The sequence below is a fragment of the Numenius arquata genome, chromosome 4 (assembly GCF_964106895.1).
Source record: "Numenius arquata chromosome 4, bNumArq3.hap1.1, whole genome shotgun sequence".
Classification (NCBI taxonomy): Eukaryota; Metazoa; Chordata; class Aves; order Charadriiformes; family Scolopacidae; genus Numenius; species Numenius arquata.
Window position 1 is genome coordinate 31,275,723 of NC_133579.1, and position 16,851 is coordinate 31,292,573.

At 36.3% G+C, this 16,851-nt stretch overlaps 1 protein-coding gene across 1 annotated transcript; it reads left to right on the plus strand.

Annotated features, from left to right (window-relative positions):
• The first annotated feature begins 1,104 nt into the window (after window positions 1–1,104).
• On the plus strand, window positions 1,105–16,158 carry C4H18orf63 (chromosome 4 C18orf63 homolog). The gene is made up of 13 exons (XM_074146868.1): window positions 1,105–1,238; window positions 1,910–1,988; window positions 3,345–3,401; window positions 4,820–4,931; window positions 6,161–6,202; window positions 7,180–7,256; window positions 8,645–8,754; window positions 9,400–9,496; window positions 9,599–9,684; window positions 10,240–10,417; window positions 11,562–12,644; window positions 13,665–13,781; window positions 16,102–16,158. Exons 1-13 carry the CDS (start codon window positions 1,105–1,107, stop codon window positions 16,156–16,158), a joined length of 2,229 nt encoding a protein of 742 aa, XP_074002969.1.
• Window positions 16,159–16,851: the final 693 nt, after the last annotated feature.

Sequence of the window (16,851 nt, forward strand, 5' to 3'; positions counted from 1 at the left end):
CTTCTCTCTTTAGCTTCTCCCCTGAAGGGAAAAGCCATTTGCAAGCACTCTCTCCCATTAGCTTTTAAGATGACTGAGAAGATTTAACTTACACTGAATACAGGGAGTCGTTCCCACAGGGGAGTTGGCCTCAAACAGCAAGTGGATCACTGGAACATTGCAGCATGGGTTTTACAACATCTTTGCCACAAAAATCCCCAGCTGACCATTTAGGATTCTTTTAAACATTATGAAAACTGAGGACCCAGCCTTTCTTTTCTGTGTTTGCAAATGGACAAGTTTTTTTTCTCATTTGTTCAAAATGTCCTTAAGCTGTAGCTTTTGGAGTTCTCTGATGAACTGATAGTCTTGGCTGGCTAAGAATGGGAGAACAAATTGTCTGTGTTTATTATTAATCGTATAGCTGAATGCAATTCTGGATTAGTACAGCTTTTGGTCCAGTGTAAGACTACTCAGTTCTGCATAGGTTAGAATATGGTGTTCACCTGCCACTTGAGAAAAGAGATGGATTTAAGCAGGGAGCACAGGTGCAGGGTTCCCTTTATCACTAGGAAGGGAGCCTGGTGTAGGGAAAAAGGAAAGGATTTCCAATGTGCCTCCATGTTTCTGTGGTTTATGTTCTGTTTGACAGGCTGTCTAAAGTCCTTGTATGACTTAATGAGGAGATCTCTGTTGAGCTCCTGGGAATTAAACTTTCCTGCCAGAGAGAAGGGGACCAGCACTGCAGAGGGATTCCTCAGTTCTTGGATCCCAGAGAGATTCCAGCCCCAACGCAGACTGAGAAGAAGGTAGAAAGGATGCTTTTGTTATTGTCTTTACTCTGAATATTTTGACTGGTGTAAATAATTATTTTTTCAAATATAATGCATTATTTATAGCAAAAGTATATTGAGCTGTCTGTTTTAGTTGACCAAATTATGTTATATTGGCTACCTAATCCTAATCAGAAGATAACTGATTATTCATTTACCTGATACCATATACTTACTGTAAACAAATGCAAACTTACTGTAAGTTCTGTAAACAAATATCTGCCTTATAAAAAGGAATTAATATTTTTCTTTTAAGATCCAGTTGCTGTTTTGGGTCAATCAACCATACAACATGAATAACAGCAGGCACCAGTCTCTGTTCTTTGTCAGTCTGCCGGAGCTACAAAAACTCTGTGCCAGTACTGTAACACTGAGTTCTCACATACCAGAAACTGAGACAAGGAATACACAGATAAAGATTTGCAGGTAAAGAACTGTGAGGGCTATTATTTTCAGAAGCTGCTGGTGGCTGTTATTCAAGGATTTTATTAGCAGTACCAGAATTACCTGTAATAAAATCAGCAAAATTCTTGTCAGCAGCAAACAGTATAAATTTTTGTGGTGAGGGACTTCTGGGTATTGGGGGACAAAACATTACTATATATTTTGTATTATCTATTGTGTTTTAAATGTCATCAGCTAAAACTAACAAGGCCACCGTCTTCAAATTACTAAATAGTTAAAATTAATCTGTGCAAAATTGGAATGCTTTAGATAACACCTTTCGAATTATTGTGTTGCTTTACGTAGGTTGAGACTGAGTGAAAAGAATAATCGGAAAGCATATGTACACTCCGCAGTGTTCACCAAGAATGATGTCATTCCCTTTATTAGGGAAGAAATGAGAAATTCTGCCAAAAGGAACACTTCTGGAGAGTTCTGTTCATGTACCAAGGCCCATAGTCTTTGTCTTAGACTGCTGTGGGTGTGTTGAGAGCAAGTAACTTGGACTAGTCTCATATATTATACTGAACCACTGGAAATTGATTAAAAGTGGAATTTATTATGTTTGCAGAAGGTGAGGAAGATAAATTTAAGCTGAGAAAATCAAGTACTGAAAATTATTTTTTAATTTTTTTTCTAACCTTTTCTTATAGACAGTTATTATTCCTGTATCAAGACATCCTTTCTGCGCCTGTCATTGGAACACTAAATCAAATTTCAGTTGTAATGGCGGTCAGTATCACTGTGTAAATAAGTCTATGTAGTTACATACTGTTGCAGATGAGCGGAATGCACCTTGCTCAAAAGAGTGAAGCAGCAATATGTTTTACTGAGGTAAAATAATTTGATGGAGTTTAATAAATTTGATGGAATTTAACGACGTTTTAACAGTGGTTTGACAAGATTCAAGAAGTTTGATGGCAAGGGTCAACTTATTAATTACTGCATGGAAGAAACATACAAAGGAGGTGTGAAGAGTAAAGAGGACCCTCCCATTGAGTCACAAGGTTCGGAGTGGACCCTCTTGCTTTCTAAACTCCGTTATGGAGCCTAGGTGTGGCTGGATCCAATCTCAGTCTCATATTTGGTCAACGGTTCATCTCTAATGGAATTATGGATTAGTAATGATTGTAGTATTACTTCAGCATGCTGTCAGTCACTTACCGAGGGTCTGTCACCAGTAAGGGATCTCTCTGCCTTGGGCAAGGAAGGATCTCTTAGTCTCAGGTAAGGAATCTCTAGCCTTTAGAGATGTCCCTGCTCAAGGGGAGAGTCACCTGGCATGCAGGCCAGCTGCCATTCAGGGGGAGCTCAAAATGGGCCTGTCCTGATTTTAATATTTATAGGGTGAAGTAGCTGGCTGCTAGTCAATAGCACAGACAAGATCGATGTCTTCAGTTTAGCTCTGATATCTTGTTCTGTACTTTGGTTATCTTGTACTTTTGGGTTTCAAAACCACCTTTCAAAATATTTTTCAAGACACTTTCATGCCCCTGTACATGACCCAGGGGCTTTCTAGCTCACAAGTTCACCCCAAGGACGTGAGGTCTGTTGCTTCTTGGTCAGCGTGAACCAAAGTACAGCTAGGAGTCAAATGTATCCGTCAAACATACATGTTTCTCTAAGAAGTGTTTTGTTTGAGGACCAAGGGTAAGTGAAATTATGACATTTAAAGCAAATTTTTATTTTTGTGCATTAGTAATATAGGTGACAGCTTATGTCTTCTACTCTTTTAATGAAACGGCCTTTTCAGATGGTAAGCCTTTTGTGGAACAGAATGGATTCAGTTGGTAAGATGCCACCCAATTCACAATGAGAGCAGCAGGGGCAGAGTTCTGTGATTTTGTTTTGGGCAGTCTTTTGCTTGTTTGCTAATGTATCTTTAGCTGGAAATGAGATTACACTATGACAAATGCCTGAACTAATTTCAGTTATCATTCTCCTTTAAAATACAGGATATGGTGTTTGCTATAATTATTCCTTAGCGTGTTTTTCCTAGGCAAAGTCACTGATGGACCAGAATTTAATTTGTGATTTGCTAAAACACCCCTTAATTTCAGACACTTGATTTTTTTTTTTAATTTTTAGATACCATTTTACAAATCAGGAATATGTCAAGACTACATAGAGCAACAAGGAGCTACCGTGAGTACTGAAAGATGTAACAGTTCTTAAGATTGTTACGCTTGTCTGCAATTGCTGTTGCCAGAGATGAGTATTTTTTGTAGGTCATGCAATTTGCACTACAGTAGCTGAGTTTCAGGGTAAAAAAGTCTGTCCCATAGACAAAATGTCTCTTATGAATCTGGGGATAGTAAGCATACTTTGTCAGAGTCAAAGGTTTTAAGAAGTTCCTGAGCAATTTCACTAGATTTCTCTGGTTCAGTGGGATCCTAATCCTGCTCATGGATGACCTCAAGGCAGCAACAGACCTGGCCTTCAGGCCAAAGACCTGCAGCTCCCCTGCTGGTGTCATTCCCCCTGCGTGTGCCCTGTAGGTTCCACAGGCCAGGCTGTTCAGACAGCTGAACTGTCTCCCCATTCACATTTTGGGTTTATCTAGTTGGTATGTGACAGTCTCAGAGAAACAAAAGAAAAACATAGAGAAGAAATTGAACCAATGACCTTAACAGCTGATATATTTTTAGACCATTTTGCATAAGCTTTATTGTTTTCTAGTATGGAATGTTTGTGAGTTTTATGAATATATGTGTGGATGCACTAAAATTGCTGAGTCAAAGGACTGATTGTAATCTAAGCTAGTGGTGCTTGTGATTCATTTGCACAGCCAGTCAGGTGTATTTGTCTTTATTCCAAGAAGTGTAAATATGTATTTGGATTAGTACGACATACACTGAATAAGCTTACCATACAAAACTGCTTTATGTTGATACATGTAACCGACCTGTCATGGTTAGATTTTCCAACACCAGCAGATTATTAGAGTGAAGCATATTTAATATCTGTGAGCTGCATGCAGATCCTTGTAGGATCTCATTAGAGACATCTTCTTGGAGGTGTATTAGTTAACTCTTTTTAACCCATTGTAATTAGTTTATTTTTCTTGAATAATACCGTCAATAGAAAGCTATGCAGGGCAGGCAAGCAGTCAGGCGAGTAGTACTGCTGGGTGAAGAAAGCTACATTTGTCTATTGTTCTTGAGATTGCAAGAAAATTTCTCTGGTCTTGAGTTTGACAGCAGAGTTAATGTATGTAAATTTTGGATGTTGTGGCCATTGTTTGGAAAGAGATGCGTATCTAGTGAAGTACTCCATATAGTTCAATTAATCTTTTCCCCACGTCTTTTATCAGCTTCGTGAGAACATTAAAAGAATTGTAGAGCAACTTACCTTGACGACACATGAAATCTAAATGCCTACATCAAAATATGTGTTAACTTCCTCTTGTAGAGAAGTAGATGAAAGTAAAGATGTGTAACATGCTAAGATTTGGTTCCAAGATGCAGTAGCAGTATCTTTGATAAAATTTTCACTGAAGCCTTTAGAAAAAAATCTGTTAAATTATTAATAGTGTATTTTTCTTTCCTCACTGGTGTTATTAGCTGGAAGCACCACAAACAGTTAGTTCAGCCATTCTCCAGACCTGTCTCTCCTACACTCTTACAGCCAGACTTGCACCTAGATGGAACAAGGCTGGTCATCTCTTGGTGCAAGGTATTTGACTCACCTGGGTCAGGGATCAAGCATCTAGTTTTCTTTATTGTTGCATTTATTTTTGATGATTTAATTTCCATAATTATTTAATTTCCATCGTTTCATTCATTATGTTCAATTATTTCATTCATTTACCCTCTGATTTTTTTTTCTTTGATTGCATTTTTATTGTTCGTTTATCCAAGTTCAGTGATTCAAGTTAACAATGTGAATGGACAAATCATTCACTTTTTCATCTTCCTCCTCAGCTCAAATAATCAATAGATCAAATAATTATTTTAACTGAATGCAACATACCAGATTAATAATTTCCAAACCAAATATTGTTGGTTAGCAAATATTTTCTAAAAATTTGGCTTGTTTTTGAGATTCATGCTTTCATCAGTGGCCCTTCTGCACATGGTTTGCGTGCTTTTCTAATACAGAAGTGTTTTTTCTGTCAGGCCATGTCCTTCTACCAAGCTCGGTCTTTTTAAATGGTAGTTCCTTTGCCTGACATCTCCCTACTAACTCCTGTGTAGGATAAATGTGAATTGCCAAAGTATAGGAAAACAGAGGTGTTTCAGATACTGTGGTGTGCTCTTATTAAGTAGAGCAATTGTATAGATAATTCGAAATATACATTGAGAAAAGTGTATATGTTATTGTCTTATCTTCAGCCACAATATTAACAGCATCTTTTTTTCAGTATCTTCAAAATATGTAGTTCTCTGAATGAAATCAACTTATTTAGGAATAGCATCTAGAAGTAGAGAGCTAGATGGTAGCTGATATAAAACTGATTTCAACGAAAGACATTGACGAACAGGAATGTGACCCTGGTACATGCAGCTTGTCTAATCATATATGTTGCTAAAGCTGGGCAAAACTGACGATATATGGTAAAATATGTAGTAATACTATACAGATTTCCTTTTGAACCTGAGAAATTTATTAACTGTTAGTCAATTAAAAATAATTCTATGTGTAATTTCCTTACTGTGAGGAAAAAACAATGTATAAATTGCTGTCCACTACTATATTTTCATATATCTTTTTTTTAATTTCTATATAAGATGTTAATGAATCAGTAAAAAGTTATTGATAGAAGGATTTTCTCTCCGTAAAAGGAACAAACCTTTCAGCATTCATGACATACGCAAACGAAACTGTGGGATTTCTTCTTTTTTTTTTTTTGCATAGATGTGAGGCATATGATTTAGAAAATAATGTCTATTTTATTTATTAAGGAAAAGATTTTTTGTCTCGTTCAGGAAGGCAAAATGCTGTTGGTAAGTACAATATTCCATTAATAGTAAACTTGTGAGAGCAAGGTATAGTTATGTGCTTTCATATTGCCATGATCTTGGTATTACCAACGACATGTCTTTTTGTATTTTGTTCTGAAATAACCTCTGTCAAAATATACTTTATGGCAGATGATGCTCTCTATGTAATAGTTGCCAGCTCAACTGCACCTTTGAAAAATTACCCACAAAAAAGGTAATTTTTCTACAGCCATAGATTGAAATTTACCATTTTAAAGTTATGATTATTACAATTAAATGCATTTACCTCAAATTATGAGTCTTGCAAGTGATGTGAAGTTTCCATAATAATAGATAGAGAAATGAGCTAAAGTGTCTGTCCTGTATGTACTGTGTTTGCTGTTCACAAAAGTTAAGTCACAAAGCATGCTGCTTAGCTATTGCAGAAATGACAAAGTAATGGTTTTATCCCAGTATGAAAGTTAAAGATTACATTTGGGAATACTGAAGCCTAAATTTGTGGCAGGGACAAACATTGAGGAACATAATACTTTTAGTCCCTGTGCTAGAGCTTGCTCAGAGCTGTGTGGATGTTCTGGAGACATGTCAATAGATGCTTGTCTTGCTCATATAGTCTTTCCTTATCGACCACTTCTGGATGTGGAACTGGGCTAGATGATTCAGAACAGCCAATAGTTTCAAGAACTACATTTGCTTTGAAAATGGGTGTTTGTATATGAAGGATATGAATCTCAAGCATCTAGTTGCATGGACAGCCATGAGTTCCTAGGGAGGTGTACTGTATGGGTAGCAATTCATTATTATTTTAATTTTTCACAGTTGAAATGCAACTAACTGATTTTCATGATGAGGAGGTCTAGGCTTTTGATTTTCAAATGCAGCATTTTGATTAACAATTACTTTAAATAAACATTTGGTTTAGCTTTCTAATAGATGAACTGTAATTCAAAACAGAGCTTTGTGCTTTGTTTTTATTTTAGTTCTAGACCTCAATGTATCAGAGAAACAGCTTTGCATCAGTGTGGAGTCTTGCTCAATTCGGTTGCCACCCCCTGAGGTATAAAATCATTATACTTCCTGTGCGTGTGTTTGACGTATTAGTCTTTATCTTCTGTTAGGTGACTTGCAATTAGCACGATGGGTATAGAAGTGCTTATTTCTGGTAGCGTTAAGACAGTAATCATATTCACTATCTGCATCTGTTATAAGTGCATAACATCCATATTATATCTATATTGATGCATTCTAGCAAGCATTGTAAAATTGAGATTCTAGTCTAATTAAGAAACCTTTCAAAAACTGCTAACAATACAGTAGTGAAGTGTCTTCATGATCCTAGATTTGCTACTAGGAGTGTTTTCTAGAAGGCATTCATTATGTCAGTGTAATACATAGGCAGTTTTGAGTAACATCTTTAAAGTGAAGCTACAGGTAATTTGTCAGCACTATGTTTAAAGTCCCCGGGTATACTTATTCTGGAATCTGCTTCATTTTCTATGCAGCTTCCAAAATACTGGAGCAGCTTGAATTATGCTGCTTGTCAGCATAATTAATACATTGTTTAAGCAATGATCGAGGTTGAAAAGTTACCATCTTTTCTGACAGCCATATCACTTTTGCTGAATATGTCCATACATACAGGGGCATATTAGTGAGGCTTGCTGATTTCTTCAAAAACAAGTATTTCTGATCCAAATTCTTCTTTCTTAGAATAAAAGAATAGGATTTCATCTGTGACCTAGTTGGACAGCCTAAACATTAAATCTATCTATAGGAATCCAATTCCAAAATGACACAAAGCAATGATGGAAGCAATCATGACGTAGCTTCATTATCAGTTTGGCCATTTTAACACTTTTCTAAAAACAGAAATGGCCAGATCTTCTTGTCAGTGAATAAATTAAAACCCTGGTAGACCATATAGAGAGAAAAGGTTTCTCAATTCTCAGTGTTTGATTGGCTCCTGCAGTCAAATATTTTCACATTGTGAAAATGTGTGGTGTTTTTTGACTTCTCACAGGGTGAAACTATGTGTCCCATTTATTCTGTTGCTTGGATCTTCGCACTTCATTAGGCACGATAGCATACACAATTACTAGACTGTCAAACATATGTCTCTGATTTAGACTTTAGTTCTCAGTTTGAGAACTTCCTTCTGTACTCTTATTTATTAAAACACTTCAAATAAAGTTTAAATCTCACTGATTTAAATAACCTTTAAACCTTGTACTTGCATAACTTTTGGAAGAGTAGGCTCTAATGTAGGATAGCGTGCAGTTTGATAATGGGAATATCTTCTGATATAAACAGTCTGTGAGAGCTGATAAAAGAATAATAATGTATAAGCTTCAGTGTAGTGCTACACAATTCTTTTTGAAAATTTTAATTTTGTACTGCTGTAGAAATAGTTGCAAATAACTTTTTTTTTTTTTTTGCACTTTTAAGCTGGGAGATTTTGATATTTCAGCAAACGCCTTAAAGCTGTTTGACAGCAATGAAAATACAGTTATTCACCAACATTCAATATTAAGTAACTGGTGCTATGTTTTGCCAAGGTAGGACTCTGTTTACATTTCAGCAGAAACAAACATTTCCTGGAACGTTTGCCACACAAATTGTGAATTTGATACTGGTGATGAGAAAGCTTCTGTTTTACAGTCTGTTTTACATTCAGGAATCTTTCTCTTTTATGGTCTCAATGTTATAAAAAAGGAGACTAATTAGTGAATCAAAAATTTACACATTTAAACATTATTTCAATTTTAGCAATCTCTCTGCTACTTCTGTGATATGCAAGAGCATTAATTTTTCTCAAATACAGTTTTAGCAGAAAGTGTCAATTTAAAGAAAAAATGTATTTCTACCTTTGCAACAAACTATCTCTATTTTCACCTATGATTTTCATCATAAAAATATGAGAAGTAGTGATATATATGCTTTTGTTCTACATTCACTGGTAGTGAGTGTTACAGACAAGAGAAATTAGACTTGTAGGTGCCAAGTTCTTTTCTATATTTCAGGAAATATTGCTATTATTCTGTCTTATGAGCTAAAGGTATTAGTCCTCAAAACATAAAAATAATTCATAAATACTTTCAATGCCAAAAATTATATTTACTTTTCTTTCCCAAAAGTCCAGTATATTTTCAGCTGAGTTTTATGACACCATTTCTAAGCATCCCTTCTTTACCTATGCACAGCATGAAAATGGGTCAAATCATAAATATCAGCCACGTAATTCCTCCAGAATCTCCTTTCCGTTCATATGAAGAATTTCAGATGCACTGGAAGAACCTGGTAAGAAACAACATACACTGCTTTTGTTTTCCCCTACCTTTTTTGGACGTCTTGAGTTTGTATTTGTAATATACGTTTGTGTTGTTTTGGTTTTTTTTAAAGTATGGATATATTCTTCCAGAGGATTTTGAAGAGACGAAAATATACTTCAGTGTTTACTTCAAACCAATAGGGGAAAGATTCTTTACGTATCCTTTCAGAATATTTTTGTTACATTTCCTGTACTACACTTCCAGCGAAGTTCTGAATTTTCATTTTTGAATGTGCCACATTTTCTTCTTCCATAATTTCATAGAAGTCAGTGGAGAATTGTTTCACTAGACAAATTGGAACAAAATATTTAGTCAAATCTCTTTGTCCTAGTGTTGAATAATATTGTCAAATAGATCAGCTTGCTTTACAGCTTCTGCAAACATGATAATGCTACTCTAAATGGTGATGTAAAAGGAACAGTAAAATTACTGTGAAAATATGGCCAACAAAGATTATTTTTGTGAAGAGAGTTTTCCTGGTAGGAAAGACTAGACTAAGGATTACTTACATTGACTAATCATTAGCATGGTAGATTATTCTGGTATAATCATGTTGAAGTCAACTTTATAAGCATCAGTCCCTAAAGAAACTAAGTGCTTTTGTTCACCTTTCTGAAAAAGCTTTAGGCATGTTCATGGTTTCCTCTCAGTGAAGGTGATTCATAACTATAGAAATGTAAAAAAAATTGTTATGTATCCCTGAACACTTAGGTACCCTTTAAGTTGCATTCGAAGTCAGCCAGTGCAGTATTTCCCTAGAATAGATTCAGAAAGTGTGTTGAACTCTTTTCTTTCTGACATGAAGCGTAATCTTTCACATCTATGTGGATTTCCAGTAAAGATGACAAGTAAAGCGCTTTATGCTGCACAGGAACTCTCCAGGGCTCCGGTGGGTGTAAGGTTTTTCTATAAATATAGTAATGACATGTACTTTGTTCATGGTATGAAGTGGTGTTTATCATATTCAGAACACAGTAAGAGCATTGCTTTTCACAACAAATAACTATCAATCATGTAACTTTTAATTAAATGTGTGATTAAATGTATTGCTATTTGCCATTGTTATGTTGTTGTTCACATGACAAAGCCATTAAAAAATTAGACTTAGTGTTAATTAGTTGCTATCAATATTCGCAATTCTATAGGCCTTATTTTACAGCTGGATATCCAGAACTTTCTCACACCTCTTTCATAACAATAACAACAACAAGGCAACAAGGACTATTATTATTATTTATTATTATTATTACTACAACAATTTATTAAAAAAAAAAACAAACCCGAGAAAAGCAAAGTTCTGTGGATTTTAAAACGCAATTTAAAATGCAAAGTTCTACGCATTTTAAAACACTCAAGCTGTAAGATTTACTCCATGGCTGGTGATGGAAAGAAGGCAAGCAAGCAAAACTCCTTTAATTTGAGGTTGTGACAAAGGCTGAGACTCAAATTTATTTGGTAGTAGTGTGTGAAAGAAGAAATGAAGTAATTAATTCTGAACAAAGAGTAGTGACAGAAATTGCAGAGATTCTAAAATACTATAATCCTCTTTCAGAAAGCAGTTCTCATTTATGTCTCTTCAGTGATCAAAGCTGGAATGGCTCCTCTGTCATCTGCAGTTTTTGTAGACATCCAAACTGTCTTTTGCTCAGAATACAGATGCCCTTAGAAGTCTTTAGAAATGAGGAGCCCTGTCAGTCAAAGTCTCTGCAGACCCCCCTCAAAAGGGGTGGGCATTACCCACTTTGAAAGCATAAACCAGGATAATGACTGTAATTTAAGTCTTTCCTTCCAAGAAATACAATATTCCAGCATAGTTTATAAACAAGGAACTGGGGGGAGGAGAAAACAAATCTTAATTTATAGTGACAACAAAATATTGTTTAAAAATATAGTACGTTCTAATTCAAAACAGGGAAACGTATGGTTGTATATTGTGATGTGTATTAGGTAGATACATATATCAGTGCATTAGGTGGCACTATCAGATTTTTAAATCCGGTTCATTCAATTTAGCAACTCTTGCTGTATTGCAGGAAATAAAATCAAAGCATATGAAATTGGATGGTGAGATGGTTTGTGTAGTATCTCTAACACAGGCTCCTCCAAGAAAACAGACTTTGCCTAGAACTTCTTCACACTGCAGTATGGAAAACAGCCACTGGATGGAGCGTTTGATCAAAGAGCCAGAAACACACACTTCTTCAAGTAGCCGGAAGGGTACAGAAAAGGTTAGCATTGAAGCAACAGAGAAATCAATGAATAATAGACAAATACCAGGAGTACTGGAGTTACCAGTTGTGAAGTCTTTTGGAATGCCGGTAGATACAGCCTTTAAACTCCCACCCTCAAACGTCAGCAAAATTATACCAATTTTCAAAGGAAAGTTGATGCAAATGAATGGAAAGACCACAAATCAAATGGATGGGAAGAAAAGAGAAAATGCTGAAAGACATTCAGCAATAAAAAATATGGGTGTTTCATCTTCTGTGCTAACTGCATGCAAATCCAGCACAGCTCAAGTTTACAAACCTGCTGAAAATATGTCAGTCAAAAATCCTACTCATAGCAGCGTACTTCAGGTAATGAACACGAAAACAAATACAATGCACGGTATACCTGTATTTCGATGGAGAACAGTGTCTAGTGGAAAAATGACTAATTCTGATTTTTCTGATAACTTAGGTGGGAATTCAAGTGAAGTCAATCACAAAAAGGCAAATTCTCCTTCCTTTCTTAAGAACGTTGGGTCAGTGCTTCAGAAATCGAACATTAATCTGAGTTTGAATAGATATGCATCTCCTACTTCTAGTGCAAGAAGGGGAAAAAAGTTTGCAAGTCAAAATACTGTGCAAGTTCTTGAGAAACCTCACCAGTCAAAGAAGGAACCTTTGCAGACAATGAAATTAGACAATGAAATGACAAATTTTGGTTTATCACAGCAACAAACAAAGAGATCAAATGAAGGAGCAGGGTTAAATATTCATGAATCTCTCTTAAATGATATGATGTGCATTGCCAAAAATGAAGAAAATAAATCAGCTTGCCATTCTAAGCAGACTCTCAGCGACTCCTTCGCTAAGACAACCAGTCGTCTTTCCAAATCTAACTTTGAACAGGTACAGTAAATAACAGGCCTCATTGTCACTGGTTTTCACAAATTCAGTATAAACAATGTTAAGCAATGAAGAGCATTGCTTTCATCATTTTCTACTGTCATTCTCAATATAGTTTTCTAAAATTTCTGCCATGTGAGTTAATGTTTTCAGCCACTGCTGCTTTTTTCCAAAAGGGAAGATGATTTACGGTGTTGTTAGAGATACATTTTTTATTTGGGACTTTTAAAATGGGATAATTGGTTTTCCTTTCTTTATGACAGTTTTTCAGTTTACCAAGAATTGTATGAGGTTAACATGGTGAACATTTTTTGGTGTTCAGTCTGTCTTTATATGAAACCATATTAATGAACAGCTCCTGGAAGGAATCTCAAACCTCATCAGTTATGTAGTGGTGACTGCAGTGTTTGTAAGGCATTGTGCTGTTAGACAAACATGGATATTTTGCAAATACAAGCGTCGTGGTTTGGGCTGGGCTGGCCCCAAACCAGGACAACAAGTTTTATTACAATTTCACTAAAAGCACAAGTTGCAACAGGAAAAATTCCTACTGGGCATAAGCAAAAAAGAAAATCTTCAGAGTGGGAGTGGTTATGTACTGGAACAAATTGCACAGAGCGGTTGTAGAGTTGTTATCCTTTCAGATTCTCAAAACTTGATTGGATGGGGCCCAAAGTAATGTGATATAACTCTGAAGTTAGCTCTGTTCTGAGTAAAAGCTACGATTAGATGACCACTAGAGGTACTTTACAAGCTGAATTTTCTATTATTCTGCCTGCTTTTGAATAAAATAAATAGCTGAGCTGATTTCAGAGCAATTTTTATGAGGATGTTATTTCACAGATCGGGCACATAGATGAAATGTGTTGTGCTTATCACTTTTTTCACCTATAAAACGTAATTTGGTAGGTTATTTCAACTTTGTGTTATGAGGACACCTTTTGAAAAGGTAGGTCATATTAACAAGCAGAAAAATACTGGAGTTTTTTTTGCTAATGAAGGTATAAACTTCTATACTTTAAGATGATTACAGGGAATGAGTATCTGACATGTGAAACACTGACCTCAAAACCAACTTCCTCAGTCAAGGAGAGCAATGCAGAAGCATCTGTAAAGAAAGGTTGTACCAGAAGACGACAGGTAAAAAACCCCAACACGTATACCCCTTAATCTGGTCTATAGAAACCTGAATTAAGAGATAAAAAGGAAATTTTATTTTTTTTTTTTTAATTTTAGCATGTTACAGTTAAAACAGGGAAACCAAGAAATCTTATTGAGCCTGCTCTGGATAAAATTAACATTGGTTGTGTTACTGTTACTTCAAGTGTGCATTTTATCTCCTGGAAAAGGTCCTACTAAAATGGAAATGTTTAATGATGTTACTTAATGTAAATATGTTTCTGGAGCAGATTTTCTGATTCTACAGAAAACCATTTTATTCTGCTTAATACAACTGTGGGCATTCTCATTGGCTCTGAAGTGTCTCATCTTAAGTGCTTAAATTCAGCACATTCTGTAGAGATGAGTTCCAAAAGGCTATTTGTAATCCATTCTGGGTTTTTTAAAAGTTATATTCCCTAAATTATTTAATATATTTAAGTTGTTATTGTATTACTAGATGGGATCATCATCATCAATTAGATAGGTTCCTAATATGATTTTTTTTTTTAAGACTTTTTCCTCTGGATGCTGCTGTAATGATAATAGTGTGCACTTTTAAATTCCTCTTAAAAATATTTTTTCATTCTTAAATATTGCTTTTGCCTACAACTGGGCTACACTTCTGTTTGTATCAGTTCTTTAAAACTCAGTTGTGTCTTCCACCTCCTTCTCCTTACGACCACATTCTCTATGTTTTAACTACCTAAAAATTAGGCCCATTAGATGGAACAGGTCCCAAGTCTCCAACGCTCAGTACAATTTTATTTTCTTACATAGATATATATGTATTATTTCTGCTAATAGCCAAATGAAAATACTGTGCAATAACTCTACAAAACAAGGCAGGAGGAGAAGTTGCACGCACTTAAGTCCCTTTTCACTCAGGTTCCCTTGCCTTCTCTATTTCATTTCAAGCATGACCATCTGAGGTCTCATTACCCATGCTTGATATGAAGTGCTTTTGCCCAGTCACATGTTGCACTATATAAACTTACCTTGTCAGCGTACTCATTTACTGTTGGTTAAGAACTTAAGAGTATGTATCTACAATTCACATTCTTCCACTTAATTTGCATTTATTAACATTAAATTTTATCTGTCATCTTTTTGTTTTGTTGTGCCTTTAAAACCAAATGCAAGACAATTCTGTAACTTCTAATGGTAATTAAAGGAGCACAGTCTGTGCTCTCCATGCAGTTCAGAAAGGGCCAGTAGAGCAGCCTCAGGGGCCTGCTGCAGGAACACGCTCATGGCCTAGAGCTCAGGCTGCAGCAGGGAAGAGAGGAGTTGGTGGGGGAAACGCCAGCCCAGCTGCTCTGAGCTGGCCCCATCCAACTGCAGCTGGGAAAGGCCCTCCTGCAGGACCACAACTGAGTCACTAGTTACAGGCCCAGCACTGAAGAGTCAGGAGTCGGTCTCATGCAGAAGCAAAGAAAACCAGCAACTAAAAATAACTGTGGTTATAAGAATAACAACCCCAGGGGTCTGAGTACTGAAGAGAGACTTCCACCATAATAAGAATTAAGTGCTGAAGTCCTTTGCCTGCCACTGGGAATGACTCAGCCATGCTAGGGAGCGTAAGCATGGAGCTAGCTCTGCAGCTTGGGCAGACTGGGCAAGCAGAGCTGTCTGGCAGCGCTACTGGGATGGGGAAGGGGGCACTGTCCTGTCCCAGTCATGTGTCACAAGTGCCCCATGCCATTCCTCTCCCTCCAGGCAGGCTTTGGGTAGCACAGGTACCAGCCTGAGCACTGGAAGCTACTTTTGGGAAGTGGCAGGAGACAGCAAATTCTCACAGTCTGCCTGCCATGCTGCCAGTGCAGCATGGCCACTGCTGGAGCCAAGTGAGGTGGAAGCCTCAGCTGGAGTCTCAGATATAGGAGGGGGACTTGTCTATTAGCTGGGGTAGGGATGGACTCTCCAGTGCTCGTTAGTCTGATTCCTCTTCTCTCCAGATTAAAATACAATGGTGCTGACTGGGGACACTGCTAAACACTTCTCTGAAGGGTAAGCCTGTGTCATTATCTCAAATTTGGACACCAAAAATGATCAGTTGGGTTTGAAAGTCTTGGCTGCCAGCATGTGAAAGGGTATTTTCAAAATAGCTCTGGTTTTATTTATATACCCACTGTACATATAAACATACTTTTTGTTGGAAATTAAAAACTTATTAATTACTTCTCATATCATTCAACTAAGCATTTCACTCAGAAACAACTTTTTAGTTGAGCTGTTAGCTTAGTATTACGGCTTGTTTGCTTTACTTTTTTTTGCCTTTTTGTTTGTTTTTTGTTAACAGAAAGAAGAAGGTTATTCAAAGTCAAAGAGAGCCAAAAGAAGTAAGCCTCCTATTTAGGATGTTCTGGGGTACTGAAGAAAACCATGGGTATGCTCATTCCAAATTTTAAATATTTTTCTTTATTAAAATAGTATCACATATCTGTAATAGTCCCTACTTTTTTGGATCATGATAATGACATCAGCTGTCTCCAAAGGAACCACTTTACTAAGCAAATGGATTCTAGAGCAGAATAACGAGGTAGCACAAGCTAAGTTTCTTGGTGTTATTGGATGCTAGCAAATAAAGCTGTGCTTTTTTTTTGTGAAACAAGCAATGTTAAATGTAAAGGCATCTTGTACTTCATAGAACTTAGAATTTGGCTTAAATTTGTATTTTGATTAGCTCATTTAAACCTGTTTTTTGTGGTCCTGAATTTCATTTGAACCTGAGCTGAAGTTAAAACCATAAACTATTAAAGTGATGCTATGTGTATTATTTAATACCATTACACAAAATGGGGTGGCTAAATGCTTTTGTGGTGCTAAGATCTACTCCAAGGACAAAATGGTCTGTCATACAAAATGCATACATTTAGTTTTGTGACCCAGATACTTTAACCCGCTTGATGGGTGGTTGTCGATAATAGTCTTGCAGGTTAAAACAAGCTTTTCCTTTGAATATTCCATTAATATTAAGGATACGTATAGTATATGAAACGCAAGTTTTATTGACCTAATGTTCATCACAAGTTATCAGTAGTAAAACATG